The following is a 25,719-nucleotide window of genomic DNA, read 5'->3' as shown; positions in this document are numbered from 1 at the left end:
TTGTCTCTTGTTCCTACCACAACAAAACTATTCCAGGCAAGATCAAGGCCCACTTTACCAGGGCCTTGTCTTCATCGATGACTTTTTTAGAAAGTGCCGGATTTTAGAAGTACTCTAGAAGCTACTGCTTAGTCCTCCATGCATACTTTTGCAAAGCACTAGAAGCTTGATTCCTTTACTAGGTCTAGATCAGGTTTTGCAAGGACCATTTAACAGGGGCTGCTGTACACTTCTCCTTCCACACCTCTAATTTAGTAAGCTTCGGTAATCTACCCATATAGCTTTTAGGCTACTGCACCAGTAATCAGTATGATGAGCATAGTATGGTTGTGTAAGTAAACTTAGCATAACAATAGATGTTCAAATGTTCACTGCTGCAGCACCTGCTCCCTACCTCCTTTCCCTTTGGTTTTTTGTATGTTTTTTATGCCAGGGTGTAGGTGTAGACATTTTATGTTCCTAGCAATGTCCTGTCAGGGCTCAGCTTCTCTCTAGTTTGCATGAAAACACTGAAGGACCTGGCAGCCAAATCTGTCCGAGTCAGCTGAGATTGAGATAATGGTTTGGACATGTGGAAGGTGTTGTAACGCTTTGGAAGCTGTTATATTCTGTGCAGCATATAACCTGTATAGCTTAGGCTACTGCAGTAGTGATCATTCAACCATCTCCTGTTGCAAGTTTACTTACACAACTGTACTTGAAAATGGTAATCAAAATCTAAACCAGCTTGAATTGAAGTACTGAATAGTGTAAATGAAATAAAATAACTGGAAGCTGGAGCTTTCAGAGTGGGAGTAAATTACATAAAAATAAATGGAATTTGTGAGAATTAATACAAACAATAGTGTGGGAGGAGTGAGGTTTAAGGGAAGGCAAAAATTGAGCAATTTATGTAATGTTGGAATGAATGATCAGTAAAAAGAAGGCATATATGTATAATGCATGAAAATAAAGAAACCCTATTGCTATGGTCTATTTCCTTTTCTCTTGATGTATGTGTACCTGTGTCATTGTTTAAAGTGTGAAGATTTAGTAAAGGTGTTTTGGGGGAGGGTGCACGCTGCCAGTGACAAATCTCCCTGCAAATTCAAATGCCTCCTCTTTTCTGCAACAAGAAAGATCTGCTTTGTTAGATTCATGCATACCAAAACAACCAGAGTGTCCCCTTCCAAATGCTAGTGGTAACCCAGCTCCTCGCCAACCAATGCTTCAGACCTGGTTTAGTGTCCTCTCAAGCGAAGCAACTGTGCACGGCATTTGGGAAAGTCCATTCACCTTAAAGAAATCATTTCAGTCCAGAGAGAGCTAATAGCATTCAAGATAAAATGGAAATCGGGAACCTTCCTTATAAGGACAGACAGTGTCACTGTGAGCTTGTACATTGACATACAGGGAGGCACCGACTCCCTACCCTCTCAGCAGGAAGCTAGTAATGGTTATGACCTCCCTGGCCCAATGTGTTCCAGGAAGGGAAAATTGCTTGGCAGACTCGCTAAGCAGTTCAGCTGTAGGCCTACACGAGTGGATGCTCAAGAGATGTGTTCTTTTAACTGACATACTGGTGGGATGTGCCGGACAGTAGACCTTTTTTGCTTAAACCAAAAGAAGTAACTCAAGAAATACTGCTCAAATGTGACACACAAAGACAATTTGAGAAAGGATGGTGTATCCTTTCTAAGGACACAGGTGCATTTCTCATTGCCTTTCCTTATACTTAATTCTCAGGGTGTTTGAGAAAATCAGGGAGGACGGGCCAGTGGTCATCCTGCTAGCCCTCCTTTGGCACAGCAGTATTTGTTCTCCACTCCTCTTGGCATGACCAAGGAAGAACCATGCTATTGCCGAACTTGGATCGCCTCACTCAAATCAAAGGCTTCATACAGCCAGAAGACTGTCATGGTGGATGATTGGTATGTATACACTCCAGACTTTTGTTTACTGAAGACATCTTGCAAATACTAAAAGAATCCAGCAGATCAAGCACCACAAAATCGTACATTTCAAAATGGACACTGTTCTTCTATAGTTCCCTGTACCAAAAATTGGAGGGTGCATTTTGTTTTAATAAAAACATGGAAAAATGTTGCATAGGACTAATGGTGGCTAGGCATGATAAACATTATGGCCAAGATACGAGGAGATGGCTGCCCCCATCATAAAAATTAGCAGTCTGCCTCCACTTCCTATTTTTTTCAAATAAGGAGGAAGTAAAGGTATTCTGCTATTTCCATGTTGTTGACAGCTGTCTCTTCACATCTTTGCTGTGGTTTTTGTACTTACTCATCCTTTGAGTCATTCTTGGTGTACAATACCCAAAGAACATTTTGACCTCTTTGCTCATGTCCCAAAAAGCATTGTAGACACAGGAGCTATAGAAAGGAAAGAATATCCTTGGAGGCATATTCTGGCTCTGTTCTCACTTAAAGAAATTCTTAAAGGTTGCCATGTTCTGAATGCTCAACCTGGATGGACTCTGGCAACTACTTTTTCAGGGGTTCTTTATGATGACTGTGGACCTGAAAGGCACCTACCTGCCTGCATATTCTAGTGGCGTAAAGCATAACACAGAAGGGTCCTAACATTTTGCAGTAGTCAGAGTACATTGTTCACTGATGTTCATCGTGTTACACTGCTGCAGTCATTACACTTGTGTTATCCTGCCGTCAGGCGGTCCCGCAGTTGGCCAGAGTTCCAAAGTCTTGGTCCGGCGTCGGTTGCTTTCGCTTCTTCCCTGACGTCAGTGAGCCAGGGGTATATAAGATGCATCCGATGCCATTTTCTTCAGTCTTTCTTGCCGCGTGGTGCCCGAAGCAGAAGCAGTTCGCAAGTGCCGGTCGGCCGACTCCTGAGATTTTCGAAGTCGAATTTCAGATCCGAAGGCTTCAGTAAAGCTAAGTACCTCGTTGGGGAAACTTTTTTCTTGCCTCAGACCGATGTCAGAAAAAGTTAATAATTGTATTTCTTGTGGGAAGCAAATACCTCTTAAGGACTTCTACTCTTACTGTATTCCATGCCTAGGCCCTGATCATGATGTCACTAGTTGTCTGTTTTGTGCTAGATTTAACAAACGCACTATAAAAAGATGTTTTGATTTTGCTTTGCACTACTTTGGCTGAAGGTTCAATTATACTATGCCGTCGTATCAACCGACGACCGCAATACCAAAAAAACACAAGGACAAGGATAAAGACAGGCATCCAAGGTCCAAAACAGATGACGAAACCTCTTCTAGGCCAGTCGCCGGTTTGCTGGTTCTCAGTGAGGCGCTTTCGCAGTCCCTGACACCCACTACCTCAGAGCCACAGGCCTCCTCCGACTCCCACGTGGAGACAACTAGGCCTCTGGAAACTCAAGGTATTGGGCCTACGGAAACTAATCCCTCAGATGGGTCCAGAGCCGCTGAGCAGGCATCGGCTTCTGAGGGTGTTTTCAGACCTTCGCAACTGACCATTAAAACAACAGCCAAGACAAAAATACTATTAAAGACAGAAACAAGTACAGCATTCTCCTGGACAGTCCTCCATGCCTAAGAAGCAGATGCTTAAAATGGCCGAAGACCTCATTACTCTAATCAGGGGTTCCTATCCCCCTCCTGAGAAAAGGCGTAGGCAGGATACAGACTATGATTTGTCTGATCAGGTTTCCATTTCCTCTGATTCCTCTTCAGACCAGGGATACTCTACCCCCCTGTGAGGACTCTAATGCTGAAGAATCTATCCCTTCAGCCTCTCCTCCTGAGGATTATTCTTTTGGGGAAACTTCACATACCATGAGGGAGCATTTCCATTGGGAAAGTCAGGATTACTCAGAACCCAAGAAAAGGCTCAGGGATTTCCTTTTATTGCCTCAGCAGAGGCCCCTGGCTATTCCGCCTGTGCAAGATATTGTGGATTATGTGTTCTCTGAATCCAGCTTATCTCCTGATTCTTTGCCCCCTGCACCAGCCAAGCCAGATAGATATTATAGAGTCCCTGACTCTCACAAGTTTCTTTATAAAAACCCTTCTGCTGATCCAGAAACTATTTCCCAGGGTCCAAAAGGGGTTAAGGCTTCCATTGCAAAAAATCCAGTACCCACTGACAGAGATTCCATAGGTTTGGATAGATGGGGGAAGAAAGTATACACTTCTGCAACTTTAGCAGTAAGAGCTTTAAATTGCCAGTTTCACATGCTTAAGTACCAACAATATTTAATGGCTCAGTTAAAACAGAAAATGCTTGCAACCTCAGAAGCTCCTGATTGTAAAGAAATGCAGGATGTAATGGGATCCTATCTCGCCTACATTTATAACTGATGGGTTCGGAGCCGATCCATCGGCTCTGACTCGGCCACTATATAGCAGAACGAAGTCTCTATTTGGCTGGGCTACCCCTTATCCCAGAATGCACCACGCCCGCTTCCCCAGATTTCGTTTGCCGCTTTTCAACCTAGACGTGGTCTCGACTTGGCTGGAAGCTAAGTGCTTTATTATTACTTTTTTGGTCTTTTGACCTAGGGGTTTCTTCACTAATTTAACAAACAGCTGTTTTAACAGCTTTACTTGTGTGTGTGAACCTTTTTCAGTGTGATTGGTATTTTTTCTACTTACCGGGCAAGGCCCGTTTAAGTTAGAGGGCCTTTGCCCTTATTGTGAGTCAATGTGTTAAAATTGTCTACTTTTAGGTTTGTTTTTCACCCTACTGTACGTCCTACTTTATCGGGCTAAGCCCGTTTTTAGTTAGAGGGCTTCTGCCCATTTTGTGTTGTGTATCTCGGGCCAGTCCCGTTGTTGAATCAAGGGCTCGTGCCCTACTTTAAGGTTACTTTCGTGGTAAAAATAGTTGTGTGACAGGATGTCAAAAGAGCAGAAGTCTGGTTTTAAAAAGTGCACCAAGTGCAACTACAAAATGTCTATTACTGATAGCCATGGTGTTTGCGTGTATTGTTTAGGACCGAAACATTTGCAGGAAACATGTAGTGTTTGTCATGCTTTTTCCTCTAGGGTCCTTCAAGAACGTAAAAATAAATTGATCCTTAAGGGCCTTATTAAGCCCTCTTTTGAGAAAGCTTTGGCTTCTCCTTCCTCTCCAGCTTCTAAAAAGAAAAGGTCGTCTGCTCCGACCAGTCCGTCGGAACCGACTTCCAAGAAGCATAGGTCGACCTCTTCTTCCTCGGCTCCATTGACTTCGGAGCCTCGGGTGGAAGGGTCTGCCTCGATACCTCTTTCCTCAGGTTGGGGGATCGAGAGGCGAATCACCTGCTTCGGCTCCCTTGGTCTCGGAGCCGTTGGAGGTGTGCAGCTCAGACTCTTCCCCTCTGGCTCCGAAGTCCCCTTCGGCGCCGATGATTATTCATACGGTTCCGGATCCGGTGCCGATGGTGTTGGAGCCATTTCGGAGCCGGTCCCCCAGTCTATCGGAGCCAAGAGAGGTGTCGTCTCGGCCCCCATCTATTTCCTCTAAATCCTCCAGGTTGTCACTCAGATTTGGACAGCGTTATCCAGAGGCTTTTCCAGTCCCTGGTTTTTGCAAAAATGGTCTCTGCTCCAGCCCACTCTGCTCTGGAGCCAGCCCCCACTTCGCATCCGATTCCTCCTCCAACCTCCTCGGAGCCGTTGGAGTCTGTGATGGTAGAGCGGAGCAGAGTTGTCCAGTCGGAACCGAGATTCCCTCGGAGCTTCTCTGTTCCGACCATTATTCCTACCTTGTCCTCGGCGTCAGGGTTCAGTACCGGGACTTCCTCGGTCGGGGCCGAGGGGAACACTTTGGAACTGGTAGCTTCGGTGCCTAGTCTTCCCCTTGGAGCGTCGGCCGCAGGGATTCCCGGTACCGTCGTGGTCTCTCAGCTGGTGTCCTCCGTAGAGTCTGGAGGTCCTGCTTTTGAGGCCATGAGGAGTGCGCTGGCCATGTCCTTGCCGGCTGAGCAAGTCTCTACCTCACAGTCCCTAGACTTGGGAACTGGTGCTTCTGGTGTGCTTCAATCCCACGACAGTGGGGCCCCAGGGCCTGAGGATACCCCCTTGGAGGGTTCCCTTCTCCCGGGAGGTCCTTCTGAATCCGCTTCAGATGAACCTCCAAGAAAAAAATTGTGCAAGAGGAAGCACATTGACTCCCAGGATGAGTCTATCACATCAGATACTGACCTCGGTGATGCAGAGGGGTCCCCAAAATCGTCCTCGGATGACGTCTCATTCTCAGATATCCTCGAGATCCTGAGACAGAGAGGCGATTGGCAGTCCAAAACCCCTTCCGCGGAGGAGTCAGTCTTCCTCAAGGCTTTTGGGGCCCAGCCCTCCGCCTCCTGGGTGTCTCCACCCTTTGATAAATTACTAGATTTAGTTTCTCGAAGGGTGTGGGAACACCCTGACTCTGTGGAACCGGTGCCCGCCATGCCTAACAAGTTCCTCTCAGCCCCTCCTCAAAAGGAATTTTTGACTAAAGAAGTTGCAGTGCGATGGTGGTGGCATCTGCCACTCAGCAAGACGTGGCAGAGGCTTCAACGTCTATTCACCCTCCTAACAGGGATTCCAGGAGCATGGATAGGTATGGGAAGTGTACCCTTTCTTCAGCGGCCTTTACCCTGCGGTCGCTGAATTACCTTTGTCATTTTACCAGGCTCCAAAGGGACCTCCTCAAAGAGTTAGGTGAGTCTCTTACGGGTCATCTTCCTGAGGCGTTGGCCCAAACCGTTGGCGCCCAGATGACTACCCTATCTTCGATAGTCAACTCGTCCATGGGGCTCATCTCATATGCGGCCGAAGGGGCGAGTAGAGCAGCGGGAACAGGCGTGGCTCTTAGAAGACACGCCTGGTTACACTTGTGTGTCTTTGCGGAGGCTTTTAAGTCTTCCTTCACCGACGCCCCATTTGATGGGTCCTCCCTGTTTGGACCCAAGGTGAAGGACACACTGACTCGGTGCGAGCAGGAGGGCAAGACCTTGACTGCCGTGGGGGCCCGTTTTTCCGCCCCCTCTAGAACTTATCCCAAGGCCCAGAGAGGAGGGAAAATGTGGTTCAGGAAGTCTCAAAGGCCTTTCCCTACTCCACCGAGTGATCCCCCCTCTAGAGGCGGGGGGGATTCAGGAAGACGCCGCCCCAGAGGTGGCAGAGGCCCCCGTAACTCTGGAGACCGTGATTCCTTTCGTGGTCCATCCTACGCTTCCCGTCCCTAAGACGTGGCCCGACTGCGCATCTCCGGAGCCAGTCGGGGGTCGTTTTGCGGAACACCCACAGGCTTGGGAATCTATCACCAAGGATCAGTGGGTGCTCCGAACCATAACCGGAGGCTATCTCATCCCTTTCATCAAGATCCCCCCTCTTCTTATCAGGAAAATCCCGGACGTGCCACCCAGTCAGCGGGATCAAGCAGCGGTCGAGGTTTCAAAGCTGCTAAGAAAAGGAGTCATCCAGCCTGTCCCCGCCGACCAGATCGGATCAGGAACTTACTCAAGACTATTTTTGGTGCCAAAAAAGACAGGGGACTTGAGGCCCATTTTGGACCTCAGCTCATTGAATCGCTTTGTAAAAAAATCCAAATTCCGAATGGTCACCCTTCAGTCCATTCTCCCTTTATTGGAGAAGGATGTCTGGATGTGCTCCATAGATCTCAAGGACGCTTACTATCACATTCTGATAAGTCAAGAGTCCAGGAGTCATTTACGCTTCCGCATGGGAACCAGTCATTTCCAGTTCCGAGCACTGCCCTTTGGTCTCACCGCAGCCCCCAGGGTGTTCACCAAGTGTCTGGCAGTAGTGACAGCTCACTTGAGAAGTCTAGGATTCCAAGTGTTTCCCTATCTAGACGACTGGCTCCTTACTGCCATCTCCAAGCATCTATTAGTTTGGGCGCTTATGACCACAGTCAGTTTGGGTCATTCACTGGGAATCACGTTCAATTGGGGAAAATCTGTGCTGCAGCCGTCTCAGCGTATTACATTTATAGGCGCAGAGTTAGACACAAGAAGAATGCGGGCATTCTTGCCGGTAGAAAGGATTCAGGTCCTGCAGTCTCAGGTTCAAACCTTGTTACCCAGATCACGAGTTCAGGCCAGATTGATTCTGCAGTTATTGGGCACGATGGCCTCAAATATTCTACTAGTCCCCTTAGCCAGGTTGCACATGCGGGTGCTGCAATGGCTACTTGTCAGTTCAATGGTCTTTTCAGGAACTTCCCCTGAACCATTTGGTCCAGATTACCGAAATTTGCCGTCGGGACCTACGTTGGTGGCTGCTTCGGTCCAACCTGGACCAGGGGCGACCCTTTGCCCTTCAGCCTCCCATCGCCATGGTGACCACGGACGCCTCCCAGACAGGGTGGGGGGGGTCATTATCTGGACAGGTCTGTCCAAGGCACACATGGCAGGCTCACTAAACGCACTTGCATATCAATATCCTGTAAATGAGAGTGGTGCTACTGGTGTTGCAAGCACTTCATCATGCTCTTCCACGGGGTACTATTGCGATCGTATCCGACAACATGTCGGTAGTCTGGTACATAAGCAAGGCGGAACCAGGTCCTACCCTCTTTGCCGAGAGGCCATGAGAGTGTGGCATTGGGCGATTTCTACCCAGTGTTTCCTAGTGGCAACGCACATTCCGGGGAAATCCAATGTGATTGCAGACAGGCTGAGCAGAACTCTCCTGTTACCCCACGAGTGGTCCCTCAACGACAGGGTGGCTGCAAACATCTTCGCCAAGTGGGGCCTCCCTTGTTGCGACTTGTTCGCCAGTCCTCACAATGCGAAATGCAGGGACTTCTTCACTCTGACTCCCTCTCAGGGGCAGATTCCCAGGGACGCTCTAGCTCACAGTTGGCCCCCCGGTCTACTTTACGCCTTCCCTCCGGTTCCCCTTCTCCCGAAGGTGATACAGAAGGCGATTTATCTAGGGAGCGACATGATTTTGATCGCTCCACACTGGCCTCGTCAGGTTTGGTTCCCCTTCCTTCTGAGGTATGCGGTGGAGGGCCCATGGTTTCTGGACCTAGTGCCCGACCTGTTGACTCATCAGTTTGGACAGTCTCACCCATCCCTCAGGTCCTTGAGGTTGGCCGCTTGGTTACTCCACTTCCAACCTTAGTCAGAGATAACTCTTTTTCTCCAGACGTCATCCACATTTTGTCCTCTTCTCACAAACCTTCCACTATTAAACTGTATTCCAGCAAGTGGAAGAGGTTTGCTCTTTGGGCCCAGCAACGAGGTATAGATCCCCTTAGCGAGCCCCAGTACCTCAGGTTTTAGAATTCCTGGCTTCTTTGTTTTATTTGGGCTCTTCAGTTTCCACAATTAAAGTCCAACTGGCGGCTATCTCTAATTTTCATGTCTCCTTTGAGCCTTCCTTAATGGCAAACAGGCTTTGCAAATCTTTCCTTAAAGGAGCATGGCTCCTTCGGCCCCCAATAGCCCATCTTGTGCCCCCTTGGGACCTGAATAGGGTTCTAACTTCTTTAACTGCCTACCCCTTTGAACCAGCAGCTACTTGTGATATAAAATTTCTATCTTGGAAAACCGCCTTTTTGGTGGCAATAACCTCTGCCGAGCGGGTTTCAGAGCTTCAGGCTCTCTGTTGTAATCCTCCTTATTTGACCTTTCACAAAGACAGTGTGTCCCTCAAGTTAAATCCCTCTTTCTTGCCCAAGGTAGCATCCCCCTTATGCATTCAACAATCCATGGAGCTCCCTGTGTTTTTTCCCAAATTCTCCAATAGCGCAGAATATATTTTCCATCAGTTGGATGTTCACAGACAACTGCGTTTTTATTTAAGTAGGTCCAATCAGACACGAAAGTCAGATCAGCTGTTTGTGTCCGTTGCGGAAAATAGGTTGGGTCCAACCGGTGGCTAAAACCACCATAGCCAAATGGATTAAAGATTGCATCGCCTTCATTTATTCACGGTCCGGCAAAGAGCTACCTTTTCCAGTCAGGGCTCATTCTACCAGGGCAATGGCTACTTCTGTAGCATTCCACTCCAAATTATCAATAGATGATATCTGTGCGGCTGCTACCTGGACTTCTCCACACACCTTCATTTCTCATTATAAGATAGATGTGGCTTCTCTGGGTAGAGCTTCCTTTGGTTCCACAGTTCTCAGGAGTGTTTTCCAATGAGCCACCTGGGATTTAGGTGCTAGGGACGCTGTCCCATCAGTTATGAATGTAGGCGAGATAGGATCCCATTACATCCTTTAGTTATGTACTTACCATAACTTCGGATGTATGGGATCCATCTCGTCTACATTCATACGTACCTGCCCTCCTTCCCCCTTCCCATTGGATTTAGAGGGAATGTTGCTACTTACTGAGTTTTTCTCTTGAAGGACTTTAGTTTGTTACAGTTGCTGGTATGTCTCTGTGTCTGGATGTAGGTATGAAAGCGAACAAACAAGATCTGGGGAAGCAGGCGTGGTGCATTCTGGAATAAGGGGTAGCCCAGCCAATTAGAGACTTCGTTCTACTATATAGTGACTGAGTCGGAGCCGATGGATTGGCTCCGAACCCATCAGTTATGAATGTAGGCGAGATGGATCCCATACATCCGAAGTTATGGTAAGTACATAACTAAAAGATTTATTGCATGCATTTGAACAGGTGGGGAAACGTACTCTACAATGTGGTTTTGATTCTTTAGAGGCCTCTTGTAGAGCCGTAGTTACAGGTTCTGTGATTCGAAGGCATGCTTGGTTAAAAGAACAGAGTTTACCTGATCATGTTAAGGCAAAATTATTGGATGCTCCCTTACAGCATGATACATTGTTTGGTGTTAAGGCAGAAGAGGTGTTAAAGAAAATGGAGGATAAAGCTGAAGGGATGGGAGGGTGGCCTAATGGTTAAGGTGTTTGCCTTACAAACACAAGGTGCAGGGTTTGAGTCTCACAAGGGATAATTGGCTAGGCTTACAATGGCTCACAGGGGCAATTAGCCTAGTACTTAACCTATAACCTATAACCTATGAACCTATGCAAACAGTCAAGGATTTCTTACAGGTACAGCCACCTTGATTTAGCAGAAATTGGCCAACAAAGAATTGGTCCTTTCCAGTGTCAGACATGCCACAGAGAGGCAGATACAGATGCCCAAGAGGCAGATCTCAACCCTAAGGCCCAAACAGACAACGACAGTGAGGCACCTCAACCCCAAAAGGAGGTGAGGACAAGTCTCAACCTTACAGGAAACGGTCACAATGAATTTCCCCTTCGTATGCCAAGCACTTCCCTTTTGGAAGCCCCCTTAGGGGGAAAACTAGCACTTATTTCTCAAAACTGGCAAAAATCATCCAAGACAAATGGGTTCTGAATATTGTGTCTCAAGATTACAGGTTCCACTTTCATACTTTACCAAGGCTAAAAGGAATGCCAGACCTGCCACAAAATCAATGGGCAGAGGGGCAAAAACAAATTTCAGCCCTCATGGACATAAGAGCTATTCAAAAAGTACCACAGCAGGAACAAGGACAAGGATTTTACTCAAGACTCTTCCTGGTCCCCAGAAAGGACAAGGCCTGGAGGGCCCATACTAGACCTTTCAATTCTAAATACTTACCTGGATATTCCGAAATTCAAAATGTTGACATTACAGCAGCTTCTAGCCATGCTGGGCAAGAAGGCTTGGCTTGTTACTCTGGGCCTCAGAGGCATACCTGCATGTCCCTATCAGACAAAATTGCAGAAGATGCATCAAATTCAAAGCTGGTACAATGCACTACCAATTCTCTGCACTGCCCTTTGACTTATCTACTGCGCCCTGGTCTTCACAAAGTGCCTGGCACCAGTAATTGCATTTTGCAGACAAAAAGGAATTCAAATATATCCATACCTGGACGACTGCCTCATTCAAGCAGAGACAAAGGACATTCTTCTACAGCATCTGGCATTTGTAAAAAGGTTACTAATTTCTCTAGGGTACACAGTAAATGAAAATAAGTCAAAACTAGTGCCCTCGCAACACATTATATTCCTGGGTGCCAGCTTAAATACAACTGCCCAGATGGCTTACCTCACGCTAGACAAGCAAGTTCAACTAACTCACTATTTTCAACTACTGGCAAAAAAGTCCCATCTTCCTGCAAGAAAAATTCTGCAGGCCCTGGGATTCATGGCGTGCTACTAATACCATATGCCAGACTGCATATGAGGAAATTACAATGGTACCTAAAAAGTGTTTGGACTCCACTCGCAGTTTAGAAGCAGTAATACCAATGATTCCCAGCCTACAACAGGAGTTTCGATGGCAGGCACAGGCATATCACCTAAACAAGGGTCAGCCTTTTACCCTACTCACAGCCAGGCAGACTCTAACAACAGATGCTTTGGATTACGCCTGGGGGAGCACACATGGCAGGAAAATGCATTCAGGGCAAGTGGACCACAGACCAGATGCATCTTCACATCAATCAAAAAGAGATGTTGGCTGTTCAAAATGCCCTAACAGCTTTCAAGGACCTTCTGCATCCAGGACAATTATTATTAAAGACTGACAACACCACAGTAATGTGGTACATAAACAAGCAAGGGGGCACTCATTCTTATCCCCTATGCAGGCAAGCCATGATGTTGTGGAACACAGCTGTAGCGTATCAAGTTCACCTGCAAGCACAATTCCTGCCAGGAAAGAAAAATACCCTGGCAGACGATCTAAGCAGAAATATCATGGACCCTCCCCAATGGAAATTGAATCCACAAATCTTCAGCATGGTAACACAAAAATGGTGATGCCCAGACATAGATCTTTTTGCCCCCCCACTGAATTGCCAACTACAAAAATTCTGCACAAGAACTTATCACAAACAAGCATGGAAAGTGGATGCTCTTTTGTTCAGCTGGAAAAACCTAAAAGTTTATGCCTTCCCGCCACTCCCTCTCCTTTCAAAGGTACTTCTAAAAGCCAGACAAGAAAAACCACAGATTATCCTGATTGCTCCAGACTGGCCACACCAGCACTGGTACCCTATCTTAAGGAACTTAGCTCAAGGCCCACCATGGATTTTGCCTCAAATTCCACACCACCTGACTTAAAACAATCAGATCCTGCATGGTCAGCTCAAAACCCTAAACCTGGCTGCATGGCAGATTCATTAGTCAAACAGGCAACACCTCTCTCTCTAAAGCTGGTATGGATGTCATTTTGGAGACCAGGAGGCCTAGCACCAGGAAAGCTTACTCAGAAAAATAGAAGAGATTATGCGCCTGTAACCAGGCTCAAAGCCTTGACCCTCTTGTTCCAAACATTCCTCAGATTTTACAGTACTTAATTGAGATGCTGGACAGAGGCCTATCCTTCTCATCAATTAGGATCCACGCCTCTGCCATTTCAGCACATTACAACACGGATCCTTCTTTATTCTCTCATCCCTTGCTAAAGCAGTACCTCAGAGGGGCTAAAAACATAAGACCGCCCCGGAGAGCAACATCACCAACTTGGGACCTCAATTTCATTTTGGAAAAACTAACCCTTCCACCTTTTGAGCCAACCAATACAGCTGATCTAAAATTTTTATCATGGAAAACAGCTCTGCTCCTGGCACTAACTTCAGCATGAAGAGTCTCAGAGCTACAGGCATTAATGGCAGTGGAACCTTTTATAATTTTTCATCAGGACAGGGTTTCTTTAAGGACAAACCCTACCTTTATGCCAAAAGTGGTATCTAGTGTGGCTCTTAACCAAACCATGCATTTGCCAACTTTTTATCCAAACCCCCAGAATAAAGGGGAGAAACTTCTGCATTCTTTGGACATACACAGGCAGCTACCCTTCTACTTGGACAAAACAAAAGCTTTCAGGAAAACTGAGCAACTGTTTGTAGCATATGCTGCAGGATCACAAGGCAAGGCTATCTCAAATGGATAGGACACTGTATTCGTTACTGCTACACACAACATGGAAAATCAGTCCCACATAACATTAGGCCACATTCCACCAGGGCAACAGCCACTTCAACAGCCTTTCTCAGAGGAGTACCTACCAAGGAAATTTTGGAGGCTGCAACTTGGAGTTCAAGCATTAACACCTGCTTCTTTCCTCTAAATCCAGAGCAGGATTTGCCACTGCAGTTCTGCAGGGCCTCATAGCCAATCCGAACTCTTTATAGACCAGCCACCCAACCTTAGCTTTGTGATTCTACCCAAGTGTAATGACTGCAGCAGTGTAACACGATAAACCTAGTACAGTTTTGTACCTACCATAAATGTAGATGTTCGAGTGTTCACACTGCTGCACTCCAGGTTACCCTCCCTCCATCCCCTCTGAACTAGCTGGACTTATCTATACGTTTCTATCCTATACAACCTTTGTGGTGTATTTGCTTGTAATTGAAGGTATTGTTTTTATTTTGTATGTATATTTTTTTTATTAGCAATATGTATTGCCTTCCTACTTGGAGGCACCTGACATCTGTGGCAAGAAAAACTGAAGAAAATGGCGTCGGATGCATCTTATATACCCCTGGTGCAGTGACGTCAGGGAAGAAGCGACAGCAACCAACGCAGGGCCAAGACTTTGGAACTCTGGCCGACTGCGGGACTGCCTGACTGTAGGATAACCCAAGTGTAATGACTGCAGCAGTGTGAACACTCGAACATATACATTTATGGTATGTACAAAACTGTACTTTCTGCTCTTTGGCTTGATCATTGCATGCAGACGTGTTTACAAAATGATTTATCCCTTGTTAGAGCATTGCCTGATCTTAGCACAGTCCTACGGTTGTGTCTCACACTCTTAATTTCATCCTGAGCTCTTTCAAGAACCTAGGTCTGACAGTCACAGTGAAAACACTTCTCTGATGCCATCTCAGAAAGTGGTCTTCCTTGGACTTTGCCTGGAGTCCTCTGATTTGAGAGCCCTCCTCTCAGAGGAGAAATCGAAGCTATTGATAGAGTACTACTGCAGTAATATTCAGAAAGCAGACATTGTAGTTGGGAATCATCACAGGCTATTGAGGTTTTTAGCAGCACACATTCTGATGGTTCTCTTAGCATGCATCTGTATGAGAAAGTTTGGTGTTAGCACATGCACCCTCTGTAGGCCAAGGTTTGCATGATGCCATTTGTAAGGAAAAAGCTCATGGTGGACTCAGCAATGTGCCCTTCTTGTCCCCTCTGTTAACTTTTACTGTCACCACAAACTCCTTAGGCATAGCATGGGGATCTGTATGGAGAATTGATGGATATAAGGGAACTGGGGAAATGGAATGAAGAAGCAAGGAAGTCAGCATTAGGGATATGGTGACACACCCTGGTCATGAAAGCATTCCTTCTTCCCCTGAAGGAGGCAGATCTGTGGTGAAGGATAGGTAATACCACAGGAATTTGGTACATGAACAAATGGGGTGGGGGATGCAACTCACTTCTGTCTATTGTGGTGGCAGGCTCTGCTCGCTTCACAAGTAGCAACAATACTTCATGTACAGTTTTCATCCCAAACCCTTAATAACCATGATGCTGGTAAAAGTGAAGGAGAAAAAGCTGTAAATGATTCTCAAGGCAAGTGTTTGACCAAGTCTGTACTGAATTCCTGTCCTGAACAACCTTATGAGGAAGGTGTAAGATAATGCTTCAACCCTAAATCAGAAAGCTCTGCTGCATCCCAACTTTGTCACACTAAGGGTAACAGCCTGGATTATCGTTCCCAGATCCTCAGCAGGCATAAATATTCTGAGGATGTGCTTAACATTATGGCGGAAGCTGGAATACCCAGCAAAGTGAAAAATGATTATGCTTTTGGTGCCAGTCCAGGGGCCTTCACCTGTGAAAGTCTAAATTGAAATTAGTCCTGGAATACCTGTCAAACATAAATTCAGGTTTAGCTTGCACATCTGTAAAAATCCACGATTTTATTTCAGCATGTCTGTCCATGGAATCTCCCATATATTCTAGGCTTTCTTTTAGGCAATCCCTTATGAGGGGTCATCCGTCTCAGTCCTTCTGGAAAGCAATCCTCCATGAGACTACAGCTATGCTTTAGAGAAATTAACCTTACTCACTTTTGGAACATGTATTGTTCACCATTCAGTTTGTCTTGGAAGATTTTGTTCTGGTGGCAGATTCCTCTGTCTAGAAGAACCTCAGAGCTCCATGTCTTGATGTGCAAAGAGCTTTTCTTGGTGTTTTACCATGTCATAGTTGGGGCTGTATATCAATCCCTTTTTGTCTAAGTTGGTCTCAGAATTGACAGTTAACCCGGTCATGCAACTATCAGTCTTCTCTCCTGAGCCACAAAACTCAGGGGAAAGAGCCCTGTATTCCCTACTTGTATATGGACTTCTGCCATTCTTTTTACACAGAACCAACAATTGCAGAAAATCTAAATTGTTGGTCTTATTTGCAAAGGGGGAAAAGGGGTAGACCTGATTAAGCACTCTTTCTTTTTTGTTATCGTTATGGGAAACCAGTTCCAGACTGTATTAAGGTACGGCCTGCTTAGAGCCACATCTGCATCCACAGCCTTCTTTAGAGGGGCCACCGCTGAGACCCTCCTTAAAGCAGTTTCCTGGTAATTTCTGCACACACAATCACAAAATTAGAATCTGGGCTGTGCATCTAAACCCAAGGCAGGATTTGCATCTGCTGTCCTGCTAGGCTTCTCCTCCCACTAGCAAGTAGTCTTCCTTAATATTCTTTGCTGAAGTAGCACTCACAAGTGAGGACTCCAGCAATGAATACTAGAATGAGCATAGTACAGCTGTGTTAAGAACTTAACTTGGATGTAATGTTCACGTAGTTTTAACTGTTGCAGTCCATACTCCCACCTCCCATCCCTTTCTTTTGGCTTTCCTTCTTCACACTACTGTCTGGACCATCTATGGTTTGGAATGACACCATTGTTAAGGTTATACCTTCCCCCTCTGTACCTGTCAAGGCCCCCATCCTTCCTTTGCTAGCTGTCTTTCTGGAGAAACAGGGTTGTGGCAGTTCACCTGGTCCACTGGACACTGGCAATTGGGGCTGTGCCCCTGCTATTGGCTTTGCCAAGAAAGATCTGAAGATGGCATCTGAAAGTGCAGCCTTTACACCACTGATGTGCTGAAGTCTGAATGAGTGGGTTTCAGAGAAAACACTGGGGAGAAAGTAAGATACTGGAAATTTGGCTAGTTGCAGCCTACTTATCTCCAGGGTGGGTAATCCAAGAAGTGAGGGCTGTAATAGTGCAACTACTTAAAAATCTGCTTTTAAGGTAAGTTTGTAACACATCTGTACTTTATAGGTCTGTGACCTTGCTAAATGTTATGGATATAGACTGAATGAAGCTAGTTGGATGCCTTCCATTTGACAAGACCACCTTTTCTGCTAGGTTTAAATTTTCCATTTGTGTAGAGAAATTGCACTGGTCATCCAGTTGACCTAGGATATAACAGGCATCTGTTGTACATTTACTTCAGTTTTTTTGAAAGTCACTGTGTACGTATGCTAACTATTTCTGCCGGTCTTTAACTATTGCAAGCCAGGATTATGGTCAAGGACTTCTGTAATGGAGTGATGCCTTTAAAAATCATCTCCTCTGTGGTTCTCAACTTCAAGATTGATGCGTCTTTTCCTCCCCTTTTGGGACACATTGTTCAGTAACTTTGATCTTTAGCTATTGGAAATGCCATTCCTGCTGTCTAGGACCTGTGTATCTTGGTTTTGGAAGGTGTATGCTATTTGTGGAAGGATATTTGATCCATCTTAAGGAGTGTGTTTTGTTATGAGCAACCCATGCATTTTTCCCTCCAAAGATCTGAAATTTTTCTGAACTATTCTATTCTCTCCCCCCACCAAATTAGAAACCAGAGGGGGGGAGAGCCTTTTATTCATACTGAGGTTGAGCCATTTCACCAGTTGTTATTCTTTCATCTACAACTCCAGCAGTATTTTGGTCTGCCTGATCTTCAGGACCAAGCCTTTATTCTTTGACTGTACTTTGGATTCTTTCCACCCTGTTGTAGTTACCATTTAGGATTCCACCCAGTGATTGAAACATCAAGGACGAAATTCTGATTGATATAATTTGTACATTCCTGTCTTAAAAGTTGGCCTACAAGGAGAGTGTTATAGATGGATCCCAAAATTCTTCTGCTGTTGCCTTGTTTTCGGGTAGCCTCTGCTTTGCAGCCTTGTCCTTTGAAGTTTCCTTTTATGTTTTCTAGTGTTTACTTGTATTTGTTGTGTAGGAGTCAGATCTGTCTCATTTTTTTTTTTGTTTTAGGGGGAACATACTTGCTGGTGGTTGGGACAAACTGGCAAGCTCAATGCTAGGCTTGGTTCTGCAGTCTGCATTAGGATGCTTAACAGCATGTTTAGGTTGGCATGAAACACACATGACTCTGTATAGGAACTTATGTTGACATGTAGGGAAAAAGCAAGAGTTCTTATTGGGGGAAGAGGATGAATTTGGTTACTAAATAGGCAAGGAAGGGTCAGTTCATAGATCAGATAATGTGATGAGAAAAATGGATAGGACACTGTTGTCACACTGCGTCACTTAACCACATATAGGAATTAAAATTTTATTTTTCTAATGTTGATTTTTATTTGCTTGTAGATTGTTGCCATGACAGCACCAGCACCATCAGTGATTACCAAAACAAAAAGTAAGTTAATTTTTTTTTAGTAGTTAATATGTGAGCATATATTTTTAACCTTTTACAAATGTTTTAGAGGAGTTAAAATAATTTTGTTTTTATTCATCAGTGTAAGAGATTGCCTCCAACAAGAGTTTGTCATGCCATTTATATGCTGCTGATTAAAAAGGTTGCATTTATGCATTTGCCCTATCCTGAGCTCTCCTGTTCCTTTCATTCTTCCATGCACTTTTTTTTCAGTTAGCTTACTAGGATTACTTTCAACTGTTTCATTGCTTTTTGTTATGATTGTCATAGAAACAGTTTACCGCTGTTTCTTGGGTCCTTAGGATTCTCTGTGTGGAATTACCTGTTGAATGTTTTTGTGAGGAAATGTTTTATCTTTGTCAGAATTCTATAAATTTGAAGATTGTTATCAAGATATTTACGTCAAAATGAATGTATTCATGAATATTTCATCTAAAATTTGTTAAATGTGGGATCTACTAAAGAGAGAGTTTTGGCTTTCTTTTTAAAGGATTCACAGTAAAGTATAATTTTTTATGAAGTTGACTTAAAAATTCATGTCTGACCTAAAGCTTCTAGCTTTGAGAGTTGTCACACTGAACTTTTGTAGCTCAGAACTTAATTTTGTGTATGATGGTTTTGCCTAACCAAGTTTAAATGTCAGTTTGGTAAAAATATTAGTGCATTCAACACAAAGCATCACTTTTAGTGAGGGAAAGCTATGCTTTTTTTGTGCATGTCAAAATTGTCGCCAGGGTCTAAAACATCTGGCTTTGAGGGTTGTCTTTTAAAGAATTTTACGTTGAAAAGTATTTCATTGCTAATGTTTGCCCTTGGTCGTTTTTTGTAATGCTGGTTCCTGTATAATAATAAAAAAAAAAAAAATGCTTTCGCTTTCTTAAGAAAAATTCATTGCAAAAAAAAGAAATTCTGTTAAAATTGATTGCTAGGGGTTTAAGCTAGTGTGTGTTTGTCACTTTTAAATTTTACCTTAAGACTTCACTTTGATTTCATGAGGTAAGACTGAATCTTCAAGACCCTATCCACTTTTTACACTTCTTTAGTAACTATGATATTGAATGGGTTCCCATCAGTTTATTTTTTCCTTTTTTGAGCCACAAGAAGTAAAATGTTGTTTTAGAGGCGCCATTTTTTTTAATTTATTTATTTTCTGTTACAGTTGCTGGTGGATGACTCCACTGTGGCCATTCTGAGTTCCTCAGATCACACATTTTTCCTCTGTCGTTCTTGATCTCTTTTTGGAGAGCTAATGAGATCTGGGAGACAAGTATGTTGTTTGTGGTAGTATGGTTTACTCGCTTTGGGTAAGGGAAACCCATTTTTTCACTATGTTGGATGGGAACTGGCACTGTTATTTTGCCTTCCCTTCATCAGCAGTTTCCTTCCCAGAGTAGGGATCATCCTGTTATCTGCCCCCCCCCCACACACACACATTTTTTGGAAATCATCTCAAAAAAGGAAACCGTTTTAAATGTGGATTTTTTTCAAAAACCTTTTCCTCTATTTCTGTTTAACCAGTAATTTAGGTGATAGTTAACTACCAGCTCCCCACTGTCTGATAAGTTAATAAGGTGCCCTAGTCTCACTGCTTTCTCTAGTTTCAGAGCTGACCTATGGCCTACTGCAGTTAATCCTGTTTTTTATGGTAATGTATGAAAAAAAAAAAAAAAACTTTGCTAGACTTTGGATGAATGCTTATGTTTTTTCCACATTAGCATTTATAGTCTGTTGTCAGTCTCATATCTAAGTTGACAGTAGGAGAAAGTTGACTGCTAACCTCATTTTGTTTCACAGAACAGTGTTCCCTGCACAAGAAGTATTGATGTTCTTCATTCCACATTGCTGCAGTCCTAACCATTGGGTAGTCCGCTGTCCAGTCGGCCCGAATACCAAAGTATATGGCTGACGTCGGTCAAGGCGCATTAGACTGATGTCAGGACGTCAGGGTACTAATGCGCATGACCGACGTCATATCCTCAGTCTTTTTTGCCGCATGGTCCGATGCAGAAGCAGTTTTGCGAGTGCAGGTTGGCGTTCTGAAAAATTTCCGAAGTCGGAGTTTCAGACCGAATCAAAGTTGGCTAAGTACCCGTTGGGAACATTTTGGTTTTTTCTTGCCTCAGTATTTAACCGGATGTCAGAAAAAGTGAATAACTGTATTTCTTGTGGGAAGCAGATACCTCATAGGGATTACCATACTTTGTGTATACCTTGTTTAGGGCCTGAGCACGACGTTGTTGGTTGCCGCTCTTGTGCTAGATTTAACAAACGCACAATTAAGAGAAGGTTAGACTGTGCCAGGTTAGTGTTTGGGAAGCGTTGTAATTATAAAATGCCGCCGGATGCTCCGCCCGCTTCGCCCAAAAGCGCAAAGACAAAACAGCAAAGCCTAGGGTTGATGAACCGGCAGTCCCGGACGCCGGTTCTTTAGAAGGCTCAGTGGAGCCAGAGGTTTTGCCAGGAGTTTCTTTGGAGTCTCAGGCAGAGACTTTACTGTTACAGGATGTGCCCTCTCAGGAGGTAGGCCAGGCTGAGGGGCTTCTCAGGTAACTGTTCTTCCCTCTCTTCCCAAGGTAGTTAGAGCCTCTCCTTCTGTTTCCAAAACTTCTTTGAGAGGTAGGCCAAGTTTAGCTTCAGTGGGGGCTTCTCCTAGCACTTCAGGTTCTGTGCCTAAGAAACATATGCTTAAAATGGCAGAAGATTTAATTACTATGATTAGAGGCTCTATGCCCTCCTGATAAGAGGCCTAGGGTGGAACCTGAGTTTGAGAGTTTTGAACAGTGTTCAGAGGCTTCTGAGTCTTCTCGCGGAAGACTTGCAGGAGTATCCTCCTTATTCTGATTCTGATGTGGATGATTCCACTCCTACAGCTTCTCCTCCTGAGGATTTCTCATTTTCAGAGACTCTGCATTCCATGAGGGAGCACTTTAAATGGGAAGGCCAAGATTACTCTGATTCCAGGAAAAGGCTTAGGGAATTCTTATTTTTACCCCAGCATAGGCCCTTAGCTATACCTCCTGTGTTGAATGTGGTGGAAGATGTTTTGCAGAGGCTTCCCTGAACCCTGATTCTTTGCCTCCTGCCCCTGTTAAACCTGATAGGTACTATAGGGTGCCTGAAGCTCATAAGTATCTGTTTAAGAGTCCTAGGGCAGACCCGGAAACTATTTCTCAGGGGCCTAAAGGTGTTAAGGCCTCTGTTGTTAAAAAATCCTGTTCCCACTGATAAAGAGGCAAGGGCTTTGGATAGGTGGGGAAAGAAAGTGTATACTTCTTCCACTTTAGCCATGAGAGCGTTGAATTGTCAGTTTCACATGCTAAAATATCAAAATTATCTCCTTTCACAATTGAAATCTAAGGTGGATGCTTTGGCGGAAGGTATAGAGTGTAAAGAGTTGCTGGATTTAGTTCATGTGTCTGAACAAGTGGGTAAGCATTCTTTGCAATGTGGTTTTGATGCTGTGCAGGCCTCCTCGAGGGTGGCTGCCACTAGTTCTGTTCTTCGCAGGCATGCTTGGTTGAGGGATCACAATTTAGCAGAGCATGTTAAGACTAGGATTTTGGATGCTCCTTTACAGTCTGATGTGTTATTTGGTTCGCCTGTGGAAGCAGTTTTAAAGAAAATGGAGGACAAAGCTAAGTCTATGCAAACTGTTAAAGATTTTTTGCAGGTGCAGCCACCGAAGTTTAGTAGAAATTGGCCTACTAAGGGATGGACATATCCTGCTTATGATTCTCAGTCTAGGGGTAGGTCTAGACGTGGTAGGTGCAGAGCTCAAGGTTCTTTTAGGCCTAGAACAGGGGGTTCACCTGCTCAGACTTCTGGTGAGGGCAGGGGTCAGTCCTTTCGTAAACAGACCCAATGACCTGCCTTTTCAGCTGCCAGTAGATTCTCGTCTGGCAGCTCCTTTGGGAGGAAGACTGTCTCTTTTCAAAGAAAATTGGGATTTAATCACTCAAGACAGATGGGTGTTGGATATCATTCACCACGGTTACAGGTTTTATTTCCATACATTGCCCCTTTCAAAGGCATGCCAGACGCCCCCTCCACAAAGGAAAGAGGCTCACAAGCAAATTTCTCTGTTACTCCAAATAGGGGCCATTCAGCCAGTCCCTGTACCAGAAAGGGGCCTAGGATTTTACTCGCCTGTTCCTAGTACCAAAGAAGGGGAACACGTGGAGACCAATTTTGGATTTATCTATCCTCAACACTTATCTGGACATTCCCAAGTTCAAGATGTTGACGTTACAACAGCTTTTACCTCTACTGGGCAAAGATCATTGGATGGTAACTTTAGATCTCAAGGAAGCTTACCTTCATGTGCCTATAAGACTAAGTTGCAGGAAGTATCTGCGTTTCGAGCTGGAAATTCTCATTATCAGTTCTCTGCGTTGCCCTTTGGCTTATCTACTGCCCAGAGTATTCACAAAGGTTCTGGCTCCAGTGATAGCTTACTTCAGGCTAAAAGGAATTCAAATCTATCCTTACTTGGACGACTGCCTGATTCTGGCTCAAGAAAAGGAAGACCTTCTACAGCATCTGGAATATGTCATAGCAGTGCTAAGATGCCTAGGGTATTCTGTGAACGAAATAAAGTCCAGTCTAGTACCCTCTCAAGACATGTGCTTTCTGGGTGTGAGACTGAATACAGCAGCCCAGATGGCCTTTTAACCCCGGACAAGCAACAGAATCTTTCCAGTTACTTCCATCAACTATCTCTTCAGTCCGGGCTGACTGCAAGGACAGTCCTTCAAGCCTTAGGGTTCATGGCGTCTTGTATTCTGGTGCTTCCCAATGCCAAACTGCATATGAGGAAGCTGCAATGGTATCTCAAAAATGTGTGGACACAGCACTGCCAGGATTTGGACACTGTCATTCAAATAATACCTTGCATTCAAAAAGAATTTTTGTGGTGGGCTCAGGAATGTCACCTAAACAAGGGACTCTCTGTGACCCGGCCAGAGGCGAGTCAGATTTTAACGACAGATGCCTCGGACATTGCTTGGGGAGCTCATCTAAATGGAAAGTGGATACAAGACAAGTGGCCTGCCAGACTACAGCATCTACATATCAACATGAAAGAGATGTTAGCAGTCCAGTTTGCATTAATGGCTTTCAAGGAGTTACTTCTTCCTGGGCAGGTGTTGATTCTAACAGACAACACAACTGTCATGTGGTACATCAACAAACAAGGGGGAACACATTCTTATCCTCTATGCAGGCAAGCAATGATTTTATGGGAGACTGCGCTCAGCGTGCAACTAACTCTTCAGGCAAGGTTTCTGCCGGGAGCACAGAACTCCTTAGCAGATGTGTTAAGCAGGCAAATCATGGATCCCCACGAGTGGAAACTGGATCTTCATGTATTTCAGAAATTGACAGTGTCATGGGGAACTCCAGACATAGATCTGTTCGCTTCTCCACTGAACCACCAGCTGCCAAAGTTTTGCACAAAGGGGTTTCATCATACAGCTTGGAAAGTGGATGCTCTTTCTTTCAGTTGGAAAAATCTTCATGTGTATGCCTTTCCACCTCTGCCTCTTCTCCCAAAGGTGCTCCTAAAGGTCAGACAAGACAAGCCAAGGATGATTTTAATAGCTCCAGATTGGCCTCGGCAACACTGGTACCCACTACTAAGGAGTCTGGTAAGGAAGCCTCCATGGCCTTTACCTTTGATTCCACACCTGTTGTCTCAGAGGGACGGTCACCTGCTCAATGTCAAGCTTCACTCTCTTCATCTAACAGCATGGCATATTCTGTTTTGAAACACAGCAGGTCTCAACTTCCTCAACAAGTTTTAAATGTGATTATGGAAGCCAGAAGACCTAGTACAAGGAAAGTGTACGCAGAAAAATGGAAGAGATTTTTATTTTGGAGTGCAGCAAAGAATTTGGAGATTTCTGAGCCTAATTTGAGTGTGGCTCTTCAATATCTTACTGAGTTATTGGACAAAGGTTTGTCCTTCTCTTCCATTAAGATTCATGCTGCAGCAATTTCAGCTCACTATGATTGTGACCCTCCATTGTTTTCGCATCCTTTGTTCAAGCAGTTTCTTAGAGGGGCAAAGAATATAAGACCCCCACGTAGAGCTCCTACTCCTGCTTGGGATCTCAATTTTGTGTTGGAAAAACTTACTCTACAACCTTTTGAGCCTGCGGCTACTGCTGAATTGAAATACTTGTCATGGAAGACTGCTTTTTTGTTGGCTATTACTTCTGCAAGAAGGGTTTCTGAGTTGCAGGCCCTTATGGCAGTAGAGCCCTTTGATTTTCCATAAGGATAGGGTATCATTACGCACTAATCCTTCCTTTATGCCTAAGGTGGTTTCTAGTGTGGCTTTAAACCAAACTATTCATTTGCCTACTTTCTATGCAGATCCCCAAAATAAGGGAGAAAAGATTTTGCACACTTTGGATGTACATAGGCAGTTACGTTATTATTTAAGCAGGACTAAGGATTTCAGGCAGTCTCAGCAGTTGTTTGTTTCTTTTGCTTTGAGTTCTCAGGGCAAGCCTGTGTCTAAGCAAACTATTTCTAAGTGGATTGGGTTTTGCATTTCATTTTGTTATTCCCATCATGGCAAGGAGATTCCAGCTGGGATTAGGCCTCATTCCACTAGGGCTACTGCCACTTCTACAGCATTTCTAAGGGGTGGCAACTAAGGATATTTTGGAGGCAGCTACTTGGAGTTCAGTACATACTTTCTCTAAGCATTACCACCTTCCTCTCTACTCTAAATCTAGGGCTGGTTTTGCCACAGCTATTTTGCAAGGCATGTTGACAGCTCCTGCTTCCTTATGATTTGCCAGCCTCCCTTACCTCTGCTTTGGGATTCTACCCAATGGTTAGGACTGCAGCAATGTGGAATGAAGAACATAGTACAGTTTTGTACCTACCATAAATGTAGATGTTCGAGGATCCACATTGCTGCAGTCCAATTTACCTCCCTCCTTCCCTCTGTGTTTAGGGGTGGTGGTGTGGGTTAGGCTATATTCTTGTAAATTTGTATATATTGTATATATGTTTGGTGCAGGGTTTTTTGGTGTTTTTGGTTTAGGCCTTGTCTTTTTAGGGTCTTCTGACATCTGGGGCAAGAAAAGACTGAGGATATGACGTCGGTCATGCGCATTAGTACCCTGACGTCCTGACATCAGTCTAATGCG

At 44.7% G+C, this 25,719-nt stretch overlaps 1 protein-coding gene across 2 annotated transcripts in view; it reads left to right on the top strand.

The window, feature by feature from the left end:
- Positions 1-25,719, top strand: part of LOC122809337 — a 2,116,265-nt gene that overhangs the window by 900,157 nt on the left and 1,190,389 nt on the right. For both annotated transcript variants that reach the window (XM_044080743.1, XM_044080744.1), the window contains exon 9: positions 18,490-18,538. In XM_044080743.1, coding sequence (XP_043936678.1) covers positions 18,490-18,538 — 49 coding nt within the window. The remainder of the gene's footprint in view (positions 1-18,489; positions 18,539-25,719) is intronic.

Source organism: Protopterus annectens, chromosome 8.part0 (assembly GCF_019279795.1).
Source record: "Protopterus annectens isolate FY-2018-M chromosome 8.part0, PAN1.0, whole genome shotgun sequence".
Classification (NCBI taxonomy): Eukaryota; Metazoa; Chordata; order Ceratodontiformes; family Protopteridae; genus Protopterus; species Protopterus annectens.
The sequence above is the reverse complement of the archived record's forward strand: the minus strand, read 5'-3'. Positions and strand labels throughout refer to the sequence as shown.